Source organism: Schistocerca nitens, chromosome 8 (genome assembly GCF_023898315.1).
Source record: "Schistocerca nitens isolate TAMUIC-IGC-003100 chromosome 8, iqSchNite1.1, whole genome shotgun sequence".
Taxonomy (NCBI): Eukaryota; Metazoa; Arthropoda; class Insecta; order Orthoptera; family Acrididae; genus Schistocerca; species Schistocerca nitens.
The window spans coordinates 471050379-471073835 of NC_064621.1; the positions used below are offsets into that span (position 1 = coordinate 471050379).

The 23457-nt window shown below is 40.0% G+C and overlaps 1 protein-coding gene across 1 annotated transcript in view; it reads left to right on the plus strand.

The window, feature by feature from the left end:
* LOC126198833 (uncharacterized) overlaps nucleotides 1-23457 on the plus strand; it is a 237589-nt gene that overhangs the window by 180293 nt on the left and 33839 nt on the right. The window contains exon 5 of the mRNA XM_049935412.1: nucleotides 11733-11812. Within this exon, the coding sequence (XP_049791369.1) occupies nucleotides 11733-11812 (80 nt within the window). The remainder of the gene's footprint in view (nucleotides 1-11732; nucleotides 11813-23457) is intronic.

A 23457-nucleotide genomic window follows, 5' to 3' on the forward strand; every position in this document is an offset into this window, starting at 1 on the left:
CAATTCTACTCTGGTCTTGACTGGATCTACAGTCATAAACTGCCCTAAGTTTTCGTGAGGCGAAGAAAACTATGTTTTTCCGTGGCTAAATCAATTGGCTGTGTCCACTCGCTAAAAAACAGCGACACGTACACTGTTGCCCCCAAATGTTCCACATAACTTAACTAACACAGCACCTAGCTCGTAATCTCCAATTCCGAGATATTATGAGATATGAAGATCACAGCAAAATGCCTCTTCCAGAGGCACAATGGAGGAGGATTGCTCCATCCAGCACAAGACCCTGCGAGGAAGAGAGTCCCGCAAATTACTCACTCGTAATGGTCTTTACTGTTGCAGCCTTCCTCCTCTGTAGCATGGGCTCGCCTTCTGCCACAACTAATGTCGGCCAATGAGTGCTTTTGCTGCAACTTTCATCGTTTCTTTGCCTAATGGAGTCTTCGAAACGAACTGCATCATACGCCAGTTTCACCCAGTCCAATGAGCGATCGCCCTTCTTTCACTTAATAATAAGCTCCACCCAAACAGTAGCTCTCCAAGTGAATATCATGCATCCTCCTCGCCAGTATCACATGATTTTCCAATGTTTAACGAAAATACCGGTGACTCATACTGTGGTGTTTTTTTCTGTATCTCAAAAATAGCCTACCGCTGCCTTCGTGAGTGCTTTCTTACATTAAAAGGCTTTATCACAGTAGGTGTGGGTCTCAGGCTCTATACATGTGAGCGTCACGTGAATTTTGTATATGTCAAGCTGATGATGCTCTTTCTACGTTCTTACGTTTCCACATAAATGGAAGGGCTGTGCTCTCCTTTGAGATTACCCCAAAATGGATCCCCTGCTGCATTAAAATGTTTACTTCAGCACAGGTGTGCATGAGACGACTCACTCAATAGTGACTCATTGTTGTGTGGTTATCTACGCCGAAAATTCCAAGTGCAGTCCATGCGTCACACCTCTAATTGATCTCCTATGGCGAGGGTTCGCTGGTTTACAGCTTTCCTAAGTTTGCTGCGCCCAGGTCAGCCGGCAAGCCTTTCTTACACTTCAGTCTACTGCTACAGAAATGCTACTTGTCTATCAACATCCAAATTAGCAGGATTTTGTTAGTATCGAGTTCATGTTAGCCATGGTAGAATTAATTACTCTCTGTAGTGTGCAAATAACGTGATTCTGAGCAAAAGAAAGGTTTGTGAGATATCAAATTCAGTAGCTTGATGAATAGAAGCGGTTTCTTGACATAAAAATTATGTTAGGTGTTGAAAATTATCCTGACGCCTTACATATTCTTCCACTGAGTTAATTTCATGCTGGAGTGAATCAATGGTTGAGGCATTGATTAACTTTGTAAAAAATTACAAAAATTCTCAATGTCAACTTCGATCCCTGAAAGGGATATCATCTGTACTGTCCAGCTGTCTTAAAGATTATATATATAGGGTGGTCCATTGATAGTGACTGGGCCAAATATCTCACGAAATAAGCATCAAACGAAAGTCGTCTATCTTGACTTGAAGGGGGAAACCAGATGGCGCTATGGTTGGCCTGCTAGATGGCGCTGCCATAGGTCAAATGGATATCACCTGCGTTTTCTTAAATACGAACCCCCATTTTTATTACATATTCGTGTACGTAAAGAAATATGAACGTTTTAGTTGGACCACTTCTTTGACTTTGTGATAGATGGCGCTGTAATGGTCACAAACATATGGCTCACAATTTTAGATGAACAGTTGGTAACAGGTAGATTTTTAAATTAAAATACAGAACATAGGTACGTTTGTACATTTTATTTCGGTTGTTCCAATGTGATACACGTACCTTTGTGAACTTATCATTCCTGAGAATGCATGCTTTACAACGTGATTACCTGTAAATACCACATTAATGCAATAAATGCTCAAAATGATGTCCATCAACCTCAGTGCATTTCGCAATACATGTAACGACATTCCTTCAACAGCAAGTAGTTCGGCTTCCATAATGTTCGCACATGCATTGACAATGCACTGACGCATGTTGTTAGACGTTGTCGGTGGATCACGATAGCAATATCCTTCAACTTTCCCCACAGAAAGAAATCCGGGGACGTCAGATCCGGTGAACGTGCGGGTCATGGTATGGTACTTCGATGACCAATCCACCTGTCATGAAATATGCTATTCAATACCGCTTCAACCACACGTTAGTTATGTGCCGGACATCCATCATGTTGGAAGTACATCATCATTCTGTCATGCAGTGAAACATCTTGTAGTAACATCGGTAGAACATTACGTAGGAAATCAGCGTACATTGCACCATTGAGATTGCCATTGATAAAATGGCGGCCAATTATCCTTCCTCCCATAATGCCGCACCATACATTAACCCGCCAAGGTCACTGATGTTCCACTTGTCACAGCCATCGTGGATTTTCCGTTGCCCAATAGTGCATATTATGCCAGTTTACGTTACCGCTGTTGGTGAATGACGCTTCGTTGCTAAATAGAACACGTGCAAAAAGTCTGTCATCGTCCCGTAATTTTTCTTGTGCCCAGTGGCAGAACTGTACACGACGTTCAAAGTCGTCGCCATGCAATTCCTGGTGCATAGAAATATGGTATGGGAGCAATCGATGTTGATGTAGCATTCTCAACACCGACGTTTTTGAGATTCCCGATTCTCGCGCAATGTGTCTGCTACTGATGTGCGGATTAGCCACGACAGCAGCTAAAACACCTACTTGGGCATCGTAAGTTGTTGCAGGTTGTGGTTGACGTTTCACATGTAGCTGAACACTTCCTGTTTCCTTAAATAACGTAACTATCCGGCGAACAGTCTGGACACTTGGATGATGTCGTCCAGGATACCGAGTAGCATACATAGCACACGCCCATCAGGCATTTTGATCACAATAGCCATACATCAACACGATATCGACCTTTTCCGCAATTGGTAAACGGTCCATTTTAACACGGGTAATGTATCAGGAAGCAAATACTGTCCGCAATGGCGGAATGTTACGTGATACCACATACTTATACGTTTGTGACTATTACAGCGCCATCTATCACAAAGCGAAAAAATTGGTCCAACTAAAACATTCATATTTATTTATGTACTACACGAATATGTAATAAAATATAGGGGTTCCTATTTAAAAAAAACGCAGTTGATATCCGTTTGACCTATGGCAGCGCCATCTAGCAGGCCAACCATAGCGCCATCTGGCTTCCCCCTTCCAGCTAGACGAGTTGCGTTCTTTGTAGTTTTTTCGTTTGATGCTTATTTCGTGAGATACTTGGCCCGGTCACTATCAATGGACCACCCTATATATATATATATATATATATATATATATATATATATATATATATATATATATATATAAAACTGCGTATGGAGCTCAGACAACACACTCTTATACTCACTCTTGGATGACTCCCTGATTCCTTCATTTACATGGCATTGCATACCAGGTTTGGAAGACCTGGTATGCAATGCCATGTAAATGAAGGAATCAGGGAGTCATCCAAGAGTGAGTATAAGAGTGTGTTGTCTGAGATCCATACACAGTTATAAGTGTTATAACTGTTATTAGTAGATCAATGTCACAGAGCAGTCATGAACATTGTACAAAAGCCATTGTCAAATCATCATATCCATCGTTATTCCATATCAGTGTTGTTATGTATTTTTGACTCTGCCTTACTCATTTCCCGTAGGATGAGGTACTATCAAGGTGGGTTTGATGCTCAGCTAAGCATTTCAAAGTGGTATACTAAATCTGGTATCCTGATAATGGTTATAAGTAAGGAAGGGATGTTGGAAGGTGTGTTCCTCCTCCTAGCTCATCATCTTTCTTCCCTGTCTTCTACATGTCTCTTCTGTATTTGCCGCTTCTTCCTTTCTTCTTGCTTGTGTCTTGTTTTTTCCCTGGGCTGGGATATGGTAGTTAGGATTTTTAGGATTTATAACTGTTGTGTTCCAGGAATATTCAATGTTAACAATATAGTAAGACGGGATGTGATTTGTTTTTCACACATTCGCCCTTAATTTATGTTTCTGATATGTGATACAGACCTGAGCTACCATGGAGTTTCTGGAGATGTTAGTCTTATAATAGCACTCTCCCGTCATAGATACGTGTCTCATCGTGGCGACTGATTATCATAGTGACTTTTTTATAGCTCCAGGCTGCCACGTCGGACAGGAATATTGCTAACTGCCTCTTTTAAATTGCATTTGCCACTCCAACGCCCTCCTGTCACCTGAATCCATCTTTGTAGATGAATATTTCAGCTAAGTTGCTCTGTACTGTCTTCTCGAAATCACCTGCTACCCTAGCAATAGGAGTAGTAAACCAAAACATCGTTCGAGAGTTTGTTGCAGCAGCCAGCAGCAGAGAAGAGAGTACATAGTGCAAACAAGAATGATGACAAAAAATAAAACACTTATTTGTACAATTTTTATATTTATCTGCGTGCAAGAAAAAACTAACGATAAACGTCCCTCATCTCACCCTGTCCGCCTTTCCACCTCGCCATTACTCTGGCATCTCATCTGACATGCGACGTTCACGTTTACGCAGATAAATATAAAAATTGTACAAATACGTGTTTTATTTTTTGTCATCATTCTTGTTTGCACTATGTACTCTCTTCTCTGCTGCTGGCTGCTGCAACAAACTCTCGAACGAAAAATATTCCCCTACTGATTAATTCATATGTGTTCATCAAATTATCTCAACAGTATAGTACTAAATTATACCAATACCTGTAGTCTTACTGTACCCCTAAGGCATTTTTCTGGTCTCATTTATCTTTGCTTCCTCATCACCTTTTCAGATGAGAAATTATGCCGATATATAGGCAGTAAGTTCCAATCCTCTTCCAGTTGTTCAAAAGATTCCTTTTTCTATTTGTACACCTGTAATTTGGATTATAGGTGACCTGCAGATAAGAACTCTATTAGTACCATGTAAACTGTAATATGACTAATATACCTCGGCTCAGTCAATCTTTTGAAATCTATATTTCACAATATATCCCTCATATGCTTCTAAATGGCTTATGTGATGCATCCCCATTGACTTTCCTGTTTATTCCTCCCATTTATACTTGATCCCATTTCTGTTATTATTATTGTTTCGATGAAATCGAATGTTGTACCCATTACTGTTTCGACCTGAGTTCCAATTTCCTCGATTTCGTCCATTATTCCAGCCTGACTTCTGTCTGGACCCATTACTATTGCCATTGTTCGTATTTCCTGTTCTCAGCCATCATCGTTATTGTCTTGTTAGTTTCTTCGCTTTTGTGCATCATCCTCGCTAAATATAAAGTGTAACTCACGAAGGTTTCTCTTGAAAGCCTACACCTTATCTCCTGCTCTACCTGCCAAAGACTGTTGGTATCTTAATGAGAGTTGCATCGTACATAATCGGTTTAGTTCTCCATCACTGTATGGATTATCTAAGCGCTGATTCTTCTTTACCGCATTCTCAAAGAATTTAACTGGACTCTTGTCTTTCGAACTCTCTCACAGTGTCTTCTGAAGCATTTGATTCTAGTTTTTGCTTCAAGCGACAAGTATCCTGACAAAAATAATAATTTCAACTCTTCGTACGATCTACAAGTTTGAGGTATCCTTTGCATCGTTTCTGCAGTTGCGCTGTCCATGTGTGCATAAATGAAATCTAACTTGTGTGCTAATGATCAATGTTCTGGTAAACCAATCTGAAATTGATTGATAAAGGTGCTTGGATGCAAGGAATTTCAGTCTTCTTTGTAATGCTGAAAATTCGTTACAGTGAGGAAGTGGTCATTGACAAATTTGGTGTTGGCACCATACGGTATTTGTTCCAAACCACCACTATTTCCTCCTATCATATCTCTAAGATCCACTTCCGTGCGTTGTACTGTCATTGGGTACTGCACACATCCGCTACCCTCTACACGTGTATGAAACCATTGTAGCGGTACCCAGTTATTCGTCTCAAGTTGAGTCACACGTCCTATATTCTCTGTCATTGTTACTGGTGTTCGATTTTGGCACATACTGCCCATGACAAGATCGGTATCCATTCTTGCCAATGGCATCTGTCTCTGGTGTGACCAGTACTGTTCCGTACAGCAACTTGCTGTTACCTGATCTACTTGTTGTGGTACTGCATATCGCTCTCATGAACGTTGGTAACGTACGATACAGTTTGCACTTGACGTATCGGATTTTGTTGTATTCCCCGCAATTATGTCTCCACACGAGGTATCCTCTGTCTCCGATCAATTGTTACGTTCGTTTACCAGTATCTATTGTAAGCATAGACATACTCGCTTTTTCGCTTGGAGGAGGAGGAGGATATTAGTGTTTAACGTCCCGTCGACAACGAGGTCATTAGAGACGGAGCGCAAGCTCGGGTGAGGGAAGGATGGGGAAGGAAATCGGCCGTGCCCTTTCAAAGGAACCATCCCGGCATTTGCCTGAAGCGATTTAGGGAAATCACGGAAAACCTAAATCATGATGGCCGGAGACGGGATTGAACCGTCGTCCTCCCGAATGCGAGTCCAGTGTGCTAACCACTGCGCCACCTCGCTCGGTTTTTTCGCTTGTTTTGTCCCTTTGCACATATGTGCTCTCAGACATGTAACTACATTTCCACGTCTCTCCACATTTTCGAAACGTCTCGTTATTTCCTGCAGATCACTTTGTTACGACCTTTGCAGTGTCTATATTTGAAATTCCAGTGAATTCAGACATCGTAATCGATTCTGAACACACGGTATCGTCGTCATTTCGACCTTCTATACTTCGCAATAATTCCACTCTGTGTCTTTGAAATTGCCCTTTGTTTTTCTGTTCGATCTTCAAAATACGATTATCAAATATATTCAAAGCTGCTTTCATAACTCTTCCCTGAAATGTAGTCTCTCCGATGACCTCTTGTGCCTTAAGAGGTGTCTTTGAGGTAAAATTATCGACCTTTTGCAACTCATCCATATCTGTACGCTTTTGTCTATGACCTGCCTTAAGGATTTATATCACGTCTCTTGATTCTTTTGCCTCCTTTCGAATCTGATCCATCCCTTGTTCTACATTTCGTACGCCTATATTCGTCTGTGCAGACCCTTTCTCAACACTTCATTTGACAGCCTCAAGAAACCCTCTTGCATACTCTGCATTTGACGTCCTTGTGTCAACAAACCCTCTTGCACGCTTTGCGTGGCTTGCGCCAAATATTGCAATATTTCAAACATTTTATCTGGCACGTTTGTATCTTTCCCGGTAGTCATTTGATGTGATTTTACTCTCTTCTGCCTTTCCTGCACCGTATCCTTCAGATCTGAATAGAGTGCAGGTGCACTGGCATACATTCGTTAGGGCCTATCATGTGAAAATTGGCTCATTACGTCTACACTCGGTTCGAGACACTCCAACCCAGCACCATGTGAATTTACGTCTGTGCCACGATCTGCCTCTCCTCCGTTCTCACTATCAACCACTGCTGTAAATGTCTTGAAGCTGTCTCAGTTTAATGATGTGACATTGTCGTTGCTAACTCATGCTGATCACGCAACTTTCCCTGTAAAATATGTTCGACCCCTTCCAGCTCATCTGCCACCAGTCTTTGAACTGGCCTATGTCCTGCCATCGTTTCCGATCTTTCTAACAATCTGTGAGCTTTGCGCCGTTTACGTGCTTGACTTCCTGTCAATATGCGATCATATGACTTAACACGCCTCCAAAACAACATATATTGTCCTGTATGAACTGCAGAATGCAACGGAAGATTTCTCTAAGTCAAATTCTGAAATGCTGTCAACGATGGCTAGAGCAGAATCCAACATATACGATATGACATCACCTGTGCGCCAACAAAACACAAATAAATGTTATTAAGTGTATTAATTACTGAATTTAAGAAAGAAATTATGTTAAAAACTTTTCATTACAAAAACTAGACCTAATTCAAAAAGCAGTCACATATTTAAATTTTAATTTCAATAAAGTTTGGAGATACACTTCTTTGCTAACTTCCAATAGGATAATGAACCACCTTAATAAGTACTGTAAATTCAAACTCTGTCGGTCAATTAAAAATATCAACATTCTATTTGTAACACTGAAATGGTAACAAAATTTTTCAAATCACACTTCTTCAGGATAACACATCCGATCTACAAATCATCAACAGTATCACCTTCTATCTCAAATTACCACTTGATAGTCTCATATCCTAACCCATAAACGATTCTGGCTGCCTCCCTTCGAACCAAAACCGGATCCTGGAAGGCTACCTCCTAACCAAAACCGCAACCTGGTAGGGTGGCCATTATCTAACGTACTTGTAGGGTTTGGTACGACCCGTCCTTACCACTTATCACACACGGATAGCTCTGACAAGTTTCAAAGTGTCTGTGAACCCACACCCTCTCAGGTAAGGAGATACTAGACGCAGTGACATTTAGGCATCAGAATAATAGCCGTTATAACATGACCTAAAATATGGCAATGAGGAAGGGGTGACCTCTACTTCAGATCAAACAAACGAACTATTACCCGTACTAAATACACTCCTGGAAATTGAAATAAGAACACCGTGAATTCATTGTCCCAGGAAGGGGAAACTTTATTGACACATTCCTGGGGTCAGATACATTACATGATCACACTGACAGAACCACAGGCACATAGACACAGGCAACAGAGCATGCACAATGTCGGCACTAGTACAGTGTATATCCACCTTTCGCAGCAATGCAGGCTGCTATTCTCCCATGGAGACGATCGTAGAGATGCTGGATGTAGTCCTGTGGAACGGCTTGCCATGCCATTTCCACCTGGCGCCTCAGTTGGACCAGCGTTCGTGCTGGACGTGCAGATCGCGTGAGACGACGCTTCATCCAGTCCCAAACATGCTCAATGGGGGACGGATCCGGAGATCTTGCTGGCCAGGGTAGTTGACTTACACCTTCTAGAGCACGTTGGGTGGCACGGGATACATGCGGACGTGCATTGTCCTGTTGGAACAGCAAGTTCCCTTGCCGGTCTAGGAATTGTAGAACGATGGGTTCGATGACGGTTTGGATGTACCGTGCACTATTCAGTGTCCCCTCGACGATCACCAGTGGTGTACGGCCAGTGTAGGAGATCGCTCCCCACACCATGATGCCGGGTGTTGGCCCTGTGTGCCTCGGTCGTATGCAGTCCTGATTGTGGCGCTCACCTGCACGGCGCCAAACACGCATACGACCATCATTGGCACCAAGGCAGAAGCGACTCTCATCGCTGAAGACGACACGTCTCCATTCGTCCCCCCATTCACGCCTGTCGCGACACCACTGGAGGCGGGCTGCACGATGTTGGGGCGTGAGCGGAAGACGGCCTAACGGTGTGCGGGACCGTAGCCCAGCTTCATGGAGACGGTTGCGAATGGTCCTCGCCGATACCCCAGGAGCAACAGTGTCCCTAATTTGCTGGGAAGTGGCGGTGCGGTCCCCTACGGCACTGCGTAGGATCCTACGGTCTTGGCGTGCATCCGTGCGTCGCTGCGGTCCGGTCCCAGGTCGACGGGCACGTGCACCTTCCGCCGACCACTGGCGACAACATCGATGTACTGTGGAGACCTCACGCCCCACGTGTTGAGCAATTCGGCGGTACGTCCACCCGGCCTCCCGCATGCCCACTATACGCCCTCGCTCAAAGTCCGTCAACTGCACATACGGTTCACGTACACGCTGTCGCGGCATGCTACCAGTGTTAAAGACTGCGATGGAGCTCCGTATGCCACGGCAAACTGGCTGACACTGACGGCGGCGGTGCACAAATGCTGCGCAGCTAGCGCCATTCGACGGCCAACACCGCGGTTCCTGGTGTGTCCGCTGTGCCGTGCGTGTGATCATTGCTTGTACAGCCCTCTCGCAGTGTCAGGAGCAAGTATGGTGGGTCTGACACACCGGTGTCAATGTGTTCTTTTTTCTATTTCCGGGAGTGTATTTTTATTGTAATAACCACCATACACAGTGGGTTCAGGTTGCATATTTGGCTATGAATCCCATTAAATTAACACACGAAAATCTTAATGAACCTAACTTCAAGCAAGATAAACACATGAAAGTTTACGAAAACAATTCTTACACTAGCATAATGTCAAGAGAAAAACAAATACTAAAGTGAATTCAGGTACACTGAACGCACAGAGACGTATGCCAAAAATATTATAATGACAGTGTTATAAATCACACAATTGATTGTACGCTGACTACTCTATTGTAGCTGTACAATATCGTCTATCTGCCGAACGCCCTCCTCGAATTTAAACCCCAAGAACACACGTGCAATGTGTGGCTGAGATGGACACGATGGAATGTGAAAAACTACGCAGATTAACTCCAATCTAAATCTGCTACAGAAATGCTACTTGTCTATCAACATGCAGAGCATGTGGATTTTGTTAGTATCGAGTTCAAGAGAGCCAGGCGTGAATTGATTATTGTCCACACTATCCAAATAACGTGATTGTGAACAAAGTGTGGCTTGTGGGATGTCAAATTCATCGACTTGACAAAAATTGTTAGCTGGTAAAAATGATCCTGTCACCTTAACAAGTTATTCAAGAGACTCGAAGTGGCCTTGAAATATGTTTTTCTTGAATAACTCGAAAACCATGGCCTCTATCGAAAACGTACGCCAGTCGGTGTTAATACCATAAAAATCTGTGATTCTATTTAGAATGGTAAATAATACAAGGGGTGGACAAAATATGAAAACAGAATGAAATGACACATCAACTCCCCTAATACGGTGTTGGAAAATAGTAAGCATTCCAAACAGCTTCTAGTAACTGCCCACTGCACATTCTCGTCCAACACCAATCTTCAACCCTCCAAGACCTTTTTTAAGGGACCGAAAGCGTGAAATAGGGAGAGATCTGGACTACAGGGCGGATGCTCGAATGTCTCCCACTTGGGTTGACGTAACTTCTGCGTGACGACATTTGCAGTATTGTGACGTGCGTTGGCAGGAAGCAGCAGCACTCGCCTAATTGCTTGTTGATTTCAATGGACCTGGTAACTCCATCATGGGGAATGGTACCGCGCAACGCTGGAGAAATTACGGGAAAATTGCCACAAGAGGTGCTGCTGCTTCATGATAACGCACAGCCACATGTCGCAAAAGTCGTATGACAGAAGTTACGTCAACACAAGTGGGAGACATTTGAGCACTTGCTCTTTAGTCCTGATCTTTACCCCATGCGATTACTACGCCTTCGGTCCCTTAAAAAAGGTCTTGTAAGGGTGGATGAGGATGTGCAGCAGGCAGTTACGTACTTCTTCACGCAGCAGAACATGGTGTTCTACAAACTGGTGGCTTCAATCTGGTGTGTTGGTGGGATGATTGTCTCAATGCTCACAGTGAGTTTGCTTGATTGGCATACCGACTCTGGACTGTAAGGCTGTCGAGCAGAAACTTTTTGATCGTCTCTTGCTCATGTGGGAAACAGTTAATTCATTCACAAATTCTTTTTCTATCGTCCACATAGCGATTCTTTGAGATTGCTGCCTCTATTGCTGTCACCTTAAAAACTCATACTGTGTGGGGTATTTCGTATGGTTGGTTTTCCCAGTTATAAAGACTGTGTTGTGTTTAATAGACGCAATGGCCAGAAATAGCTGTGTTCACCAGGGAACCTGTACTCAACTCCATTTTCAGCTAATAACCTCAGCACGAGACATTTTCTGTGTTTCAGATGTGGCAGGATGTGTCGCCATCTGCCTCGGAGCCCTGGTCATCATCACCAGCAGCGTGCTGCTCGTCGGCATCAAGAAGGTATCGCTCTCATTCACTCATCTACTGCAAGCTTTGAGCACGTCTTCATCTTCGATACTGTTAAATAAATCTTTTCTACAACAAGCTCTTTGTGTTCCATATTTTGAAAGTTGTGGTATTGACCAAAACAAGAAAAAATACCCAGTAAATATTGTCTCTAAAGAGCATATGAAACTCTGAGCCGCTTTGGCACCACCACAATCGGCTATTGAGTGGGAGGACTAAACATCAAGATGTGAAGGGAAATTTTCTCAAACTTCGTTCGCAGTACTTTTATAATAAACCAACACTGTCCGAACAGGCCTTGGAGGCCCAACGGTATCGACCGGCCGCCGTGTCATCCTCAGCCCTTAGGCGTCACTTGATAAGGATATGGAGGGGCATGTGATCAGCACACAATTCTCCTAGGCGTTATCAGTTTTCGTGACAGGTGTCGCTACTTCTCAATCAAGTAGTTCGTGGATTGCTCTCACAAGGGCTGAGTGCATTCCACTTGCCAACAGCACTCAGCAGAACCGCACAGTGACCCAGCCAAGTGCTAGCCAAGCCCCGCACGCTTAACTTTGATGATCTGATGGGAACCGGTGTTGCCGGCCGCTGTGGCCGAGAGGTTCTAGGCGCTTCAGTCGGGAACCGCGCTTCTGCTACGGTCGCAGGTTCGAATGCTGCCTTGGACATGGATGTGTGTGATGTCCATAGGTTAGTTAGGTTTAAGTAGTTCTAAGTCTAGGGGACTGATGACCTCAGAAGTTAAGTTCCATAGTGCTTAGAGCCATTTCGACCATTTGAACCGGTGTTACCTCAACGTCAAGGCTATTGGCACTTTTTATGACACCAATACAAAATATACAGTGAATGAAGAAATGCAACAATTACGCAAGCCGGTCGTGGCAACCATTAAAGGGCACTCATTAACTTACAATAAGTCAAATTTTTTTCTTAGAACTTAAAAAAAAACAAGGTAGCAACGAAAGACAACCAAGGAAATTTTAAAATCAATCAATTACTCAGAGCAAGCGCTATTAAGATGAAGGAAAACTGCCACATTGGGTAACTATAAAATATTCTTTGGTTTACAAATAAGGCAGAATCAAGGCCAATTAAAGGAAAATTTTAAGTTAGTAAACCACAAACACATCTATCTAATGTCTCAGACAGCTATATAAATTAAATACATCAGGGCGATCTTGTAGGCCCATATTAGCAATTCAATAATTAGTTAATAACCAAAACAATTAATTAGAAAACAAATGCAGGACAACAAGAATTTAGATGAGTTAAACGGCTGGGATTACTCAGGTAATCCATTGATGATAAATGAAAGGAGAGACTACAGACATACTGTACTCTCAGACAATTAATTAACTGATTAAAACTTCCCTCAAAAGTTTAATTAATATAACTATTACAACTATTTTGGCGTAATAAGTTATGGACTAAAAATCCATTATGGAAGAAATATGGACTTACAATGACACCAAAAATGGTGGTAGCTCGAGGCCGAGCTACTTAGAGGGGCTGCTTAGAACAGTAAATTCTATTGCATGTACGTGGTTAGAATAACTGCCAAATGACATTCCAGACGAGTGGGTTATACAATTATCAACTGCAAGATAAGTATCTACAGAAGATGACTGAGCTCAAACCGTTGACCGTTAGCAGACAGCTGCTAGCGAAGCAGCACAAATTTCAAGTGCTCTTAATGCATTCCAACCCATCTTGGAACTGTATTAAAATACATCCCACTCAACACAGGCCACAACATTCGGCTCGCAACAAAAAAATATTATCTTTACGCGAAATCACTTGAGAATTTAAATTCAATTTTAAAACAGTACTATTTACGACCGCCAAATTTTAACCTGAATATGGCGGTCAATTAAAATAACGGACAGTGTAACCTCCCCACAAAATAAAATAATATGAATAATATTCTAATTTAGTGTAACCTCAAAACAGAAAAATTCCTAAACCTCTCAACAGTAAAAAATATAATTAGTTATATCATTCACATTCAGTGTAACCTCCCAACAAAATAATTACCGTAACCTAGCAATAATACAATGTGACTAATTTCTCAATAAAATTGTCGCTCACTTATAACCTTTCAATAATGACTGTGAATTTAAACTGGTAAATTTAGAACGTCAGCAATACTGTGTCATGGCCCTGAAAATTCATTCTGAATAAATTGAAAAATCTTACCTCAATTAGGTCGCTGGATAACGCGTATATATCTGCTCCTATAAGAAACTTTTCTGGCGCAGCTCTGTGCAATGCTGACCAATAGCTTTGTCATGTATAAAAAGAAACAACTGATTTTTCTTTACAATAATCGGGATGACCATGGATTGGAGAAATAAGTGAATTCTTTAAATTGAGATGAATGTCAAAAGTTACTTTTTATGAGAAAGATTATTATTAAGAGATTTTTTTTTGAACATTTACTTGGGACTTAATATAACAATACTACATATGCGCGAGGCTGCTTTTACCTTATACTACAACACTCAGGCTCCGCCATCGCTCCACACGACCGGCCCAGCCAACTTCACACTCCAGACTGCTCGATAGCGACTACCTACTGCTACTACACACAGTTCCTACTGCAGTCAACACTGCTCTTTGGTCTGAGATTCTTTTATAGGTTACATATGGCAGGCAGCGCGTGACCAATCCATCGAAATTACATCTGCTCGAGTGCGCTAGCAACAAATTCCTTAATCATGGACCTCTTACATAACCCTCCACTTGGGGGGCAAAAATTTTGCAGCGATGGTGAGTCAATTGGACTTGCCATGAGCAACAAATTTTTCTATAATCTACTTAATTACCTAAGTCTACAGTCACAGAGTATATACATTATTGATAAGTGCAGAACATATTAAGAAAGACAAAATGTATGTGGAATGAATACAAAATATATTAACAAATGACATAAAGTGCACACGCACTGTAAAACTCTTTAGCATTTTTACAACAAATAAACATATCAAGGAGTGAAATAAAGCGCACACGCACTGTAGAAGTCTTTAGCATTTTGACATAACATATCATGGAGTGAAATAAAGTGCACACGCACTGTAGAAGTCTTTAGCATTTTTACATAACACATCATGGAGTGAAATAAAGTGCACACGCACTGTAGAAGTCTTTAGCATATTTAGGACAACTAATCTTATTAACAAATGAAATGAAGTGCACACGCACTGTAAAAGTCTTTAGCATATTTACAAGAACTAGGAAAGGAATGGGAAGGATTGCATCATGGTTGTAGCACAGCAGGTTGCACTTAGCTGCACTGAAAGTCCATATCTTCCTACAGAAGCACAACACCAAGTGAGACAATCTGAAGTTCTCTTCCCAGAAGTATTTATCAGTGTAGCCAAGACACTGAAATGTCGTATTAATATTGTATGTTATCATTTTGGTAGTACTTTAGGTACACCAAACAGTAGGACCATAATGACATCTCCATCGTTCAAGGTGGTGGACAGTTTGGTATGTCAACACAACATTCTTGTAGAATCCATACTCTTATATCAACGTAGAATTAGTGCAAAAACCAAATATAGTGCTGCATGATCATGAGGATGGACAGGACAAACGGATATTGCAGTAATTTTTGGTAATTAGGTCAGAAGGTGAAGGAAATTAAGTCTTATGCTAGTCATCATAGAATTACACTAGTGTATCAACCGATTTGAATAATTATTGGCATTCATTGGCTATTTACACAGCATTTAAGTAGTATGTATGGAGTATTACAGAACATTATTCATAAGTCATCTCAATATAGTAATTATTGGCACTCATTGGCCAGTTACAAAGTATTCATATGGTTTTACAAAACATTATTCAGTATTATTCAGAAGTCATCATTCAAAACAAGAGTTAATTGGAATAGCATTAATGCATAAGTCATCATTCAGTATTACCCAGAACTCATCATTCAAGTGACATAGGACATATTTAAAATGTAACACACTGTAACTATTACTCATGGTCTGTAGTCCAATAATACATAGATATAATGGATTCAATACAACAGAGAAATTTGTATTATATTTACAACGAGAAATATACCTTAAACTGGTAGCATTATTTGGTTGTATACTGGTAATAACCGGAACTGGTTTTTTTTTTTTTTTTTTTTTTTTTTTTTTTTTTTTTTTTTTTTGCTAGCAATGCATTGCGTTGGGATCGATAATTAATTGCTGGGGCATGAAAATATTTGCTATTGACTTATTGCTGGAAATAAGGATTAATAACGTCATGTGTCAGCTGTAGCAAGGTTATGAAACAAGTATAGTATATGTGATCACATTCATGAATGATACGCAACTGGGTAAAGAAAATGCAAGTACTAGAACAGGTTTCATAAATAAGTGTTTATAGCATATTAATATCATGAAAAGCTTCTCCTGGAAAAAATACAAAATGGATTATTGAGCTGAAAGAAGAAATGCATATTATGCTCAAAAGTAGTGAACTTCGAATTAACAAGTAATGAAACGTGTACTCAATATGTATGTACTCTAGCTGTCTTTCCCAAAACTTTCAGTCATTATACTATGCGACGTAAGACATTCTGTCAAAAGGAACTGCAACAAATACTTAAATAACTACATAGCATTTCTTAACTAACAGTAAATATATAAACGTCATCATTATCATCACCTGCAAAGAAAAACTTCATTATTCATATTAGCATATTCTTCATATAACTATTCATCATAATTTATTATCATCTGCAAAAATAGACACTTCATTATTCATTATTCATATTACCATTTACTTCATACAACTATTCATAGTATAGAGTTTCTTATTTCTGACAGCTTGCTCAATCACCTCGTATTCTGAAAGAAAAATAATTAGTCAAGACTGCTATCATACGATGTGTATAGTATATTCTGGTTAATGCTTGTTAATGCTGATCCATTTACTCTTCATGACAAGATATTGCATTTTCTTTCGTTCATTCCGAAGGTGAAATTCCATTTCATAGTAATCCACTGTGGTTTGTTTAATTTATTTCTTTTACACGTTATTGCTTTCTGAAAATGATGAATAAGGATTAATATCTTGCATTTAAATCGTATACTCATTAAATAAAAACTTGTTTCTAGTGATATAATTAAGCATACAGAAAACGTATTATGTCAAAAACATAGACTGTTTTCAAGTGCAAAAAATGTTCAGAGTATCATAATGCAGTAGCAAAAAAATGTAAAATAGTCACGATATTGAGATATCATAAGGCAAAATGTCAAAGTCAACTGGTGTTTGTTATTTCTTAAAGATTACATAGTGCATACAGACAAAAATTCTACTTTCGATAGGAAAACAATCATACATACACAAAACATGGAAAATGTGCACGGTCTGATGTCTAACGACAAGAAAAGCGACCTGCTAACCTTACCTTGCCGGGCACTTGCCAAGAAAAATACGATCATTATCAGTAAGTAGTGACATAAATATAATTGCATAAGTGGCCATGTAAATATCAGGAAATGGCATTACAGTGTGATAAATCATAAAGTAAGTTCATTCGATAAATGGTTTAATATTGGAGACATGGTGATTGCCCTTGGTTTTTCTGGTTCTCAAAGTTTCGACGTGTACTACATTGGGGTGAGAAATGCTGCGAATTCGATATGGACCTGCGTATAGAAGCTCAAATTTTCTGCATCTGCTCTTTCCTCTGTTGGATAAATAGTGTGTACGTACTAATACCTTCTGTCCTATGTGAAAGTCACGGCGTGTACAAACCTGTTTTTGCTGTCTCCTCCGGCGCTCTGCGGCACGTTTGATGTTGTTGAGTGCAATGTCAATTATTGCATGGTGGCGTAGTCGACGAGATGTAGGAAAGGATACTAATTCTTTAATTTTGTTAGGTGGTTCAACATTTTTCAACATAACAGTCTGAGATAGCATAGTAGATTCATTTGGTATCGAGTTAATTACATCCTGGAATGAGAGTATGCGTGTATCCCAACAAATATGTTTTTTATGGCAGTATGTTCTACGTAGTTTACCAATTTCTTTCATTAGTCGTTCACAAGGGTTCGAAGAAGCGTGATACTTGGATATATAGATCGGAGAAATGTTTCTAGCTCGTAACATACGTGTCCATATCGCAGATCGAAATTGTGGTCCATTGTCGGAAATTACTTTCAATACATGCCCTACATGAAATAAAAAGTGTTTTACAAATGCATTCGAAACAGATTTAGCAGTAGCTTTGCGTAACGGAGTGAAGGTAACAAATTTCGAAGTGAGTTCAACAGCGACAAAGATGTAGCAAAAACCTCTGTTAGATCTGGGAATCGGACCAAAAATGTCTACAGCGGCCATGTGTCTCAATTTAACGGGTACAATGGGATGTAACGGCGCAATATGTGAAGTCGTGTCTGACTTAGCTTTCTGGCAGATTTTACATGACGCTAAAACTCGTCGAATACGTTTCTCCATGTTCGCAAAATAACAGTTCTGTCTCAGTATAAGAAAACATTTTCTGGCTCCATAATGTGCGTAACTTAAATGAGTATACCAAATTAATTTGTTAACGAGCTCGTCAGGAATACATAATAACCAGTTGTTGCTGTCAGGGTGAGAGTGGCGAAACAGAATGTTATTGCGTACAGTGTAATGGTTTCTGATGGTAACATTATTCCTATCTTGCCACAGGTGTTTAATTTCTTTCCACACGTTGTCTTTGCTCTGCTCTTGTGCTCTGTCTCGTAATGACGATTAAATGAAGTTTTCAAATGCGACTCGTTGAATATACGTGACGCTAGAATTTGCTTGGCAGAAGTTGGTTGCAATGTCTTGCTGATTGTTGCTGAGAGAACGGGATAGTGCGTCTACTACAACATTTTGTGTACCGGGAATGTGAACAATTGTAAAATTAAATTCCTGTAAATAAAGTTTCCATCTGCTTAACCTGTCGTGTGTAAATTTTGCGGAAAGTAAAAACTGTATAGCTCTATGATCTGTGTAAACGGTCGTATGTCTTCCATAAAGAAAACGCCTAAATCTCGTAAATGCCCATACAACACATAATGTTTCAAGTTCTGTGACAGAATAATTGCGTTCAGCAGGTGACAGAATGCGAATTGCAAAGGCGATGTTTTTAATTACTGTAGTACCGTCTTCTTCAATTTCCTGAAAAATGTGTACGCCTAAAGCTGTGTTAGAACTGTCGGTGGCAATGGAAAAATTTCTGGTAGGATCAGGGTGTGATAAAAGTGGTGCGTTCAACAAAGCTTGTTTCAGATTGACAAATTCAGACTGTGCTTGGCTATCCCAGGACCAAATAGCGTTTTTACCCGTCAATTGGCATAGTCTAGGGGTGTCTAAAGCAGAGTAATGAATAAATTTACGGAAAAAGTTAATTGAACCCAAAAAGCTGCGTAGTTGTTTCTTCGTCGTAGGAACAGTAATGTCACGTAGCGCTTGAAGTTTTTCCGGGTCAGGCGCAATGCCTTCTGCTGAAATTACATGTCCAAGAAATTTTATCGAAGTTTTGCCAAAGTGTGATTTGCTAAGATTAACTGTGAGTCCTTGTGCACGAAAAGTTTGCAACAGTTGTTCAAGAATCAGATTGTGTTCAGACCAGTTAGCTTCTGCGATAAGAATGCTGACTACATACGTTGTGATTCTGTCTTTTAATTCTGTTGGAAGTATAGTATTCAAACCGCGAATAAACGCTTCTGAAGAAATTGTTAAACCGAACGGTAATTTGCAAAATTGATAACAGTCACCAAAACAGAGAAATGCTGTGTACTTTCTGCAGTTCGGATGGAGCTGAATTTGCCAAAATCCCGATTTCAAATCTAATGTGGAATAAACAGCAGTACCATGAAATTTCTGTAGAAGTTCTTCTAGTGTCTGTGGGCGATCTGTTTCATTAATAATAATGTCATTGATGTGACGCGAATCAAGTAGGAGCCGAAGTGAGACATCCTTTTTCTTAACAATATAAGCGGGTTTATGTACGGACTAACTGCCGGTTCAATAATTCCTTGGTCAAGCATAGCTTGCAATTCTTTCTTAACTTGTTCTCTGTGAATATATGGAATAGGGTAACGTTTGGCTTTAAATGTGTCATGCTGTTTAACTTGAAACTCATACATAAAACCGGACATAGTACCAGGGATGTTGTCAAAAACTGGAGCTTGCTGTAAAAGAATATTGCGTAGTTGAGTACGTTCGTCGTCTGTATTTGCACTGCTCTGTTTAACTTTATCAGAAATCATTTGCATAACGTCATAGTCGGCTTCATCTGGTGTATTGTAGTTGTGAACATACGTATCTGTGAACAATGTGGAATGCCAGTTTATGTTACGTGATGCAGAAATGACCTCTGTCCGATTAATTGTTTGTTCTTCTGCAGATAAAGAGTGTTGAAATTCTAATGCCAGTTGTACATTTTCATCCATTAACATTAAAAAGGAATTTTGAAAGTCAATAATTGCGTCGTATTGTACCAAAAAATTCGTACCTAGAATAACGTCTGTTGTCAATAAGGGAACAATCCAAAAATTTGAGTGAAACGTATGACCTGCAATACAAAATGATAAGTGTGTCTATAATTTTACATCTACTCCTTTACTAGATACTGCTCCTTTTACTTTAGTTTTGCCTAATGGTAACGTAGGATAAATATTCTCTTTGTTACATTCGTTGAAGGTTTCTTCATTTATAACTGACATAGGTGATCCAGAATCGATTACTGTTGAAAATTTGGATGATCCAATCTTTACTTCCATGACAGGGTGGGAAATGGTTTTTTGAATAATTGGTTTTTCATGCAAAAGTGTGTCTCGGATGTCGTTAAAAGTAATAACATTTTCGTGAACAAGATTCTCTGTGTCAAGAGTATTGCTTGCGTTGCTGGAAAATGCAACCTGTACTGTATCTAGTCAAATTCTTTCTGACGTGCTGTTATTTGCGGGAGGATGCTGTGGCATTTCAACTATTTGTGCTGTTCTGTTATTTCGTCCTGACGCATTAGGTTCGGGATGATACCTACTGTCTGGTTCATTCATGATAATCTGTTGTTGCGCATGATTTTGCTGCTGGTAAGACCGACTGTTATTAAACGTACGCTGAAAATTGTGCTCATTACTTTTACGTCTGTCATGATAGTCATTTCCATACGGCGCGTTGCGATAGGGGTTGAAATAATGTGTTTTCTGTACGTACTGATTTCCTTGTTGCTGTGCGTTACTATTTGGTGGAGCCGACGCTATACGTGTAGGCGGCGAAACATTAAAGCTTGGTTGACCTTGCAAACCACGTTGTTGGTTAGGTATGCTAACCGACTGGTTTTGTTGCTGTTGTGGGGAAAACCTCTATTGTTACCAAATTGTGTTTGCGATTGCTGAAAATTTTGTACATACTGATGATTATAATTTTGTCTGTCATTAAAATTACGCTGGTAGTTCTGGAGTGTCTAATGAAAATTGTCACTTTCGGTAAAACTTGTCATATCAGGTTTTCTTTACACATCCTTAATCCTAGATAGATCGATAGTTGAAGAGCTGTTTTGATAGATATAAAGGATAGTAAAAGAGAAGGCAGCAGTGCAGAATACTAAAGATGAAATAGCACTACTACGGCTCGGGGCCCTGTGCACGCTACAGCACATATTCATTGAAGTGTAATGAATCCCCTGAGGTCTATTACGCACTGGAAATAAATTTTAGTTTCTGCATCACAGGCAATACCGGTGAAAATTCAGAAGCAAATCGTTGTATCCAATCCAAAGGGCGAATCTGTGTTCTGTCATTCTTAAATACCTTAAATTTTCTCACGGATAGAAAGTGCTTATAATCAAAATTATCGTCTCTGAATGTCTGAACATGTTCAGGATTACTTTAGAATCTATTTGTCTGTGTATGTTCAGATTCTAAGTCACGTACTCTCTGTAAATTACCTAAGTTACACTGGCTGTGTGAGTGTGACAAATGTTCAAAATGTGGCATACGCTGTGACGTGTTAGAGACTGTAACATTTTTCATTTCTGTCGCTTTAAAACGTTCGTCAATTTGGCTGTTCTGTTGTTCACATTTCGTATCTACTTTCGCATCCAGCGTGTGTGAAAGTTCTGCTGACATTAATTTAAACTCGTCGCGTAACTGTGTTGCGTTTTCAGAACATTGTTTAGCGACTGCACTACTTTCATCTGTAAGTAATTTCGTTGTGGCTACATGTGTATTACTTGTGCAACAGATCTAATTTCATCACTGCTGTTCCTAGCACAAGCCTTGATTTCCTCACATAATTGTTCTTTAGTATTATGACGTTGCACGGCAACAGTTGTAATCTGTTCACTAAGTTGTTTGTTATGTTCATTAACGTTGTCGTGTTTTTAATTCGACTGTTTGAAACGTTCATTAAGTTGTTTATTCGATTCATTAAGTTGTTTATAATTGTTGTCTTGTTTTTCATTAAGTTGTTTGAAATTGTTGTCTAGTTTTTCACTCCACTGTTTGAGATTTCATTAGGTTGTTTGAAATGGTTGTCGTATTTTTCATTGAGTTGTTTGAAATAGTTGTCTAGTTTTTCACTCCACTGTTTGAGATTTTCATTAAGTTGTTTGAAATGGTTGTCGTATTTTTCATTGAGTTGTTTGAAATAGTTGTCGTGTTTTTCATTGAGTTGAAGTAATAATGCCATAACTTGATCCAAGCCAAAATTAGTGACTCTATTCTCTGTACTGTGTGATGGTGTATCTGCATTTGTCACGTTTTGTGAAATCATTTGGTCAGGCCGGTATTACACTATCAAATTTCTTTGTCAAATATCTTTGTCAAAGATATTTGATGGTGTAATAGGAACTTTGTCAAATGTTGTCCAATATTTGATCAAATCCAGGGTCTCGCTGTACATTTGATCAAAGAAATCGCTTATCTTCTGTTCACTGCAATGTGACATGTTACCACATGGAGCGCTAGCATCGCTGCAGCGTTCTGTCCTCTGTAGTGTTTGTATAAACATTACAGGTAAATACAATTGGTGTGTGCCGACAACTACAAAATTAATAGAGATGTATGAATCTGATGAGGCGCTTTACAACGTGATGCACCCTGAATACAAAAACAGATTAAGAAGATTGGAGATGAGACCTGACCTGACCTGACCTAACCTAACCTAACCTAACCTAACCTAACATAACCCTCTCCTGTAGCAAGGAATCGGAGTGTTACAGTGAGCCTGTCTTCTGAAGATGTAGCAGTTCTTAAGTGAATATTGTGTCTGACCCACCTAGGTGATTTTATCGAAAGCTTCCGTTGATAAATTATTTTTGTTTTGGTTTTATTCTATAGTAATTGTGATGTTTTGTCTGTTTTATGTTTATTGCATTTCGGTTGTGTTTTAATTGATATAGTGAATACGGTTTTTGGATTTTCGAGTTGTGGGGGTTTTGGTTTCGGTGGTGTATTGTGAGTTATGTAGGTCTGAAATTTGTGGTAGTTGTTTCTTTATTTGTGTTGTGCCAGTAGGTATAGAGAGTTGAGCTACGTAGGTCAAATGAAATGTCCGATTCCGCTTTTTAGAATTGCTGATTTTAGTATCGCGGGCATCGTTTGAACTACGTAGGTCAAATGAAGTGTAGGATTCCTGTTTTT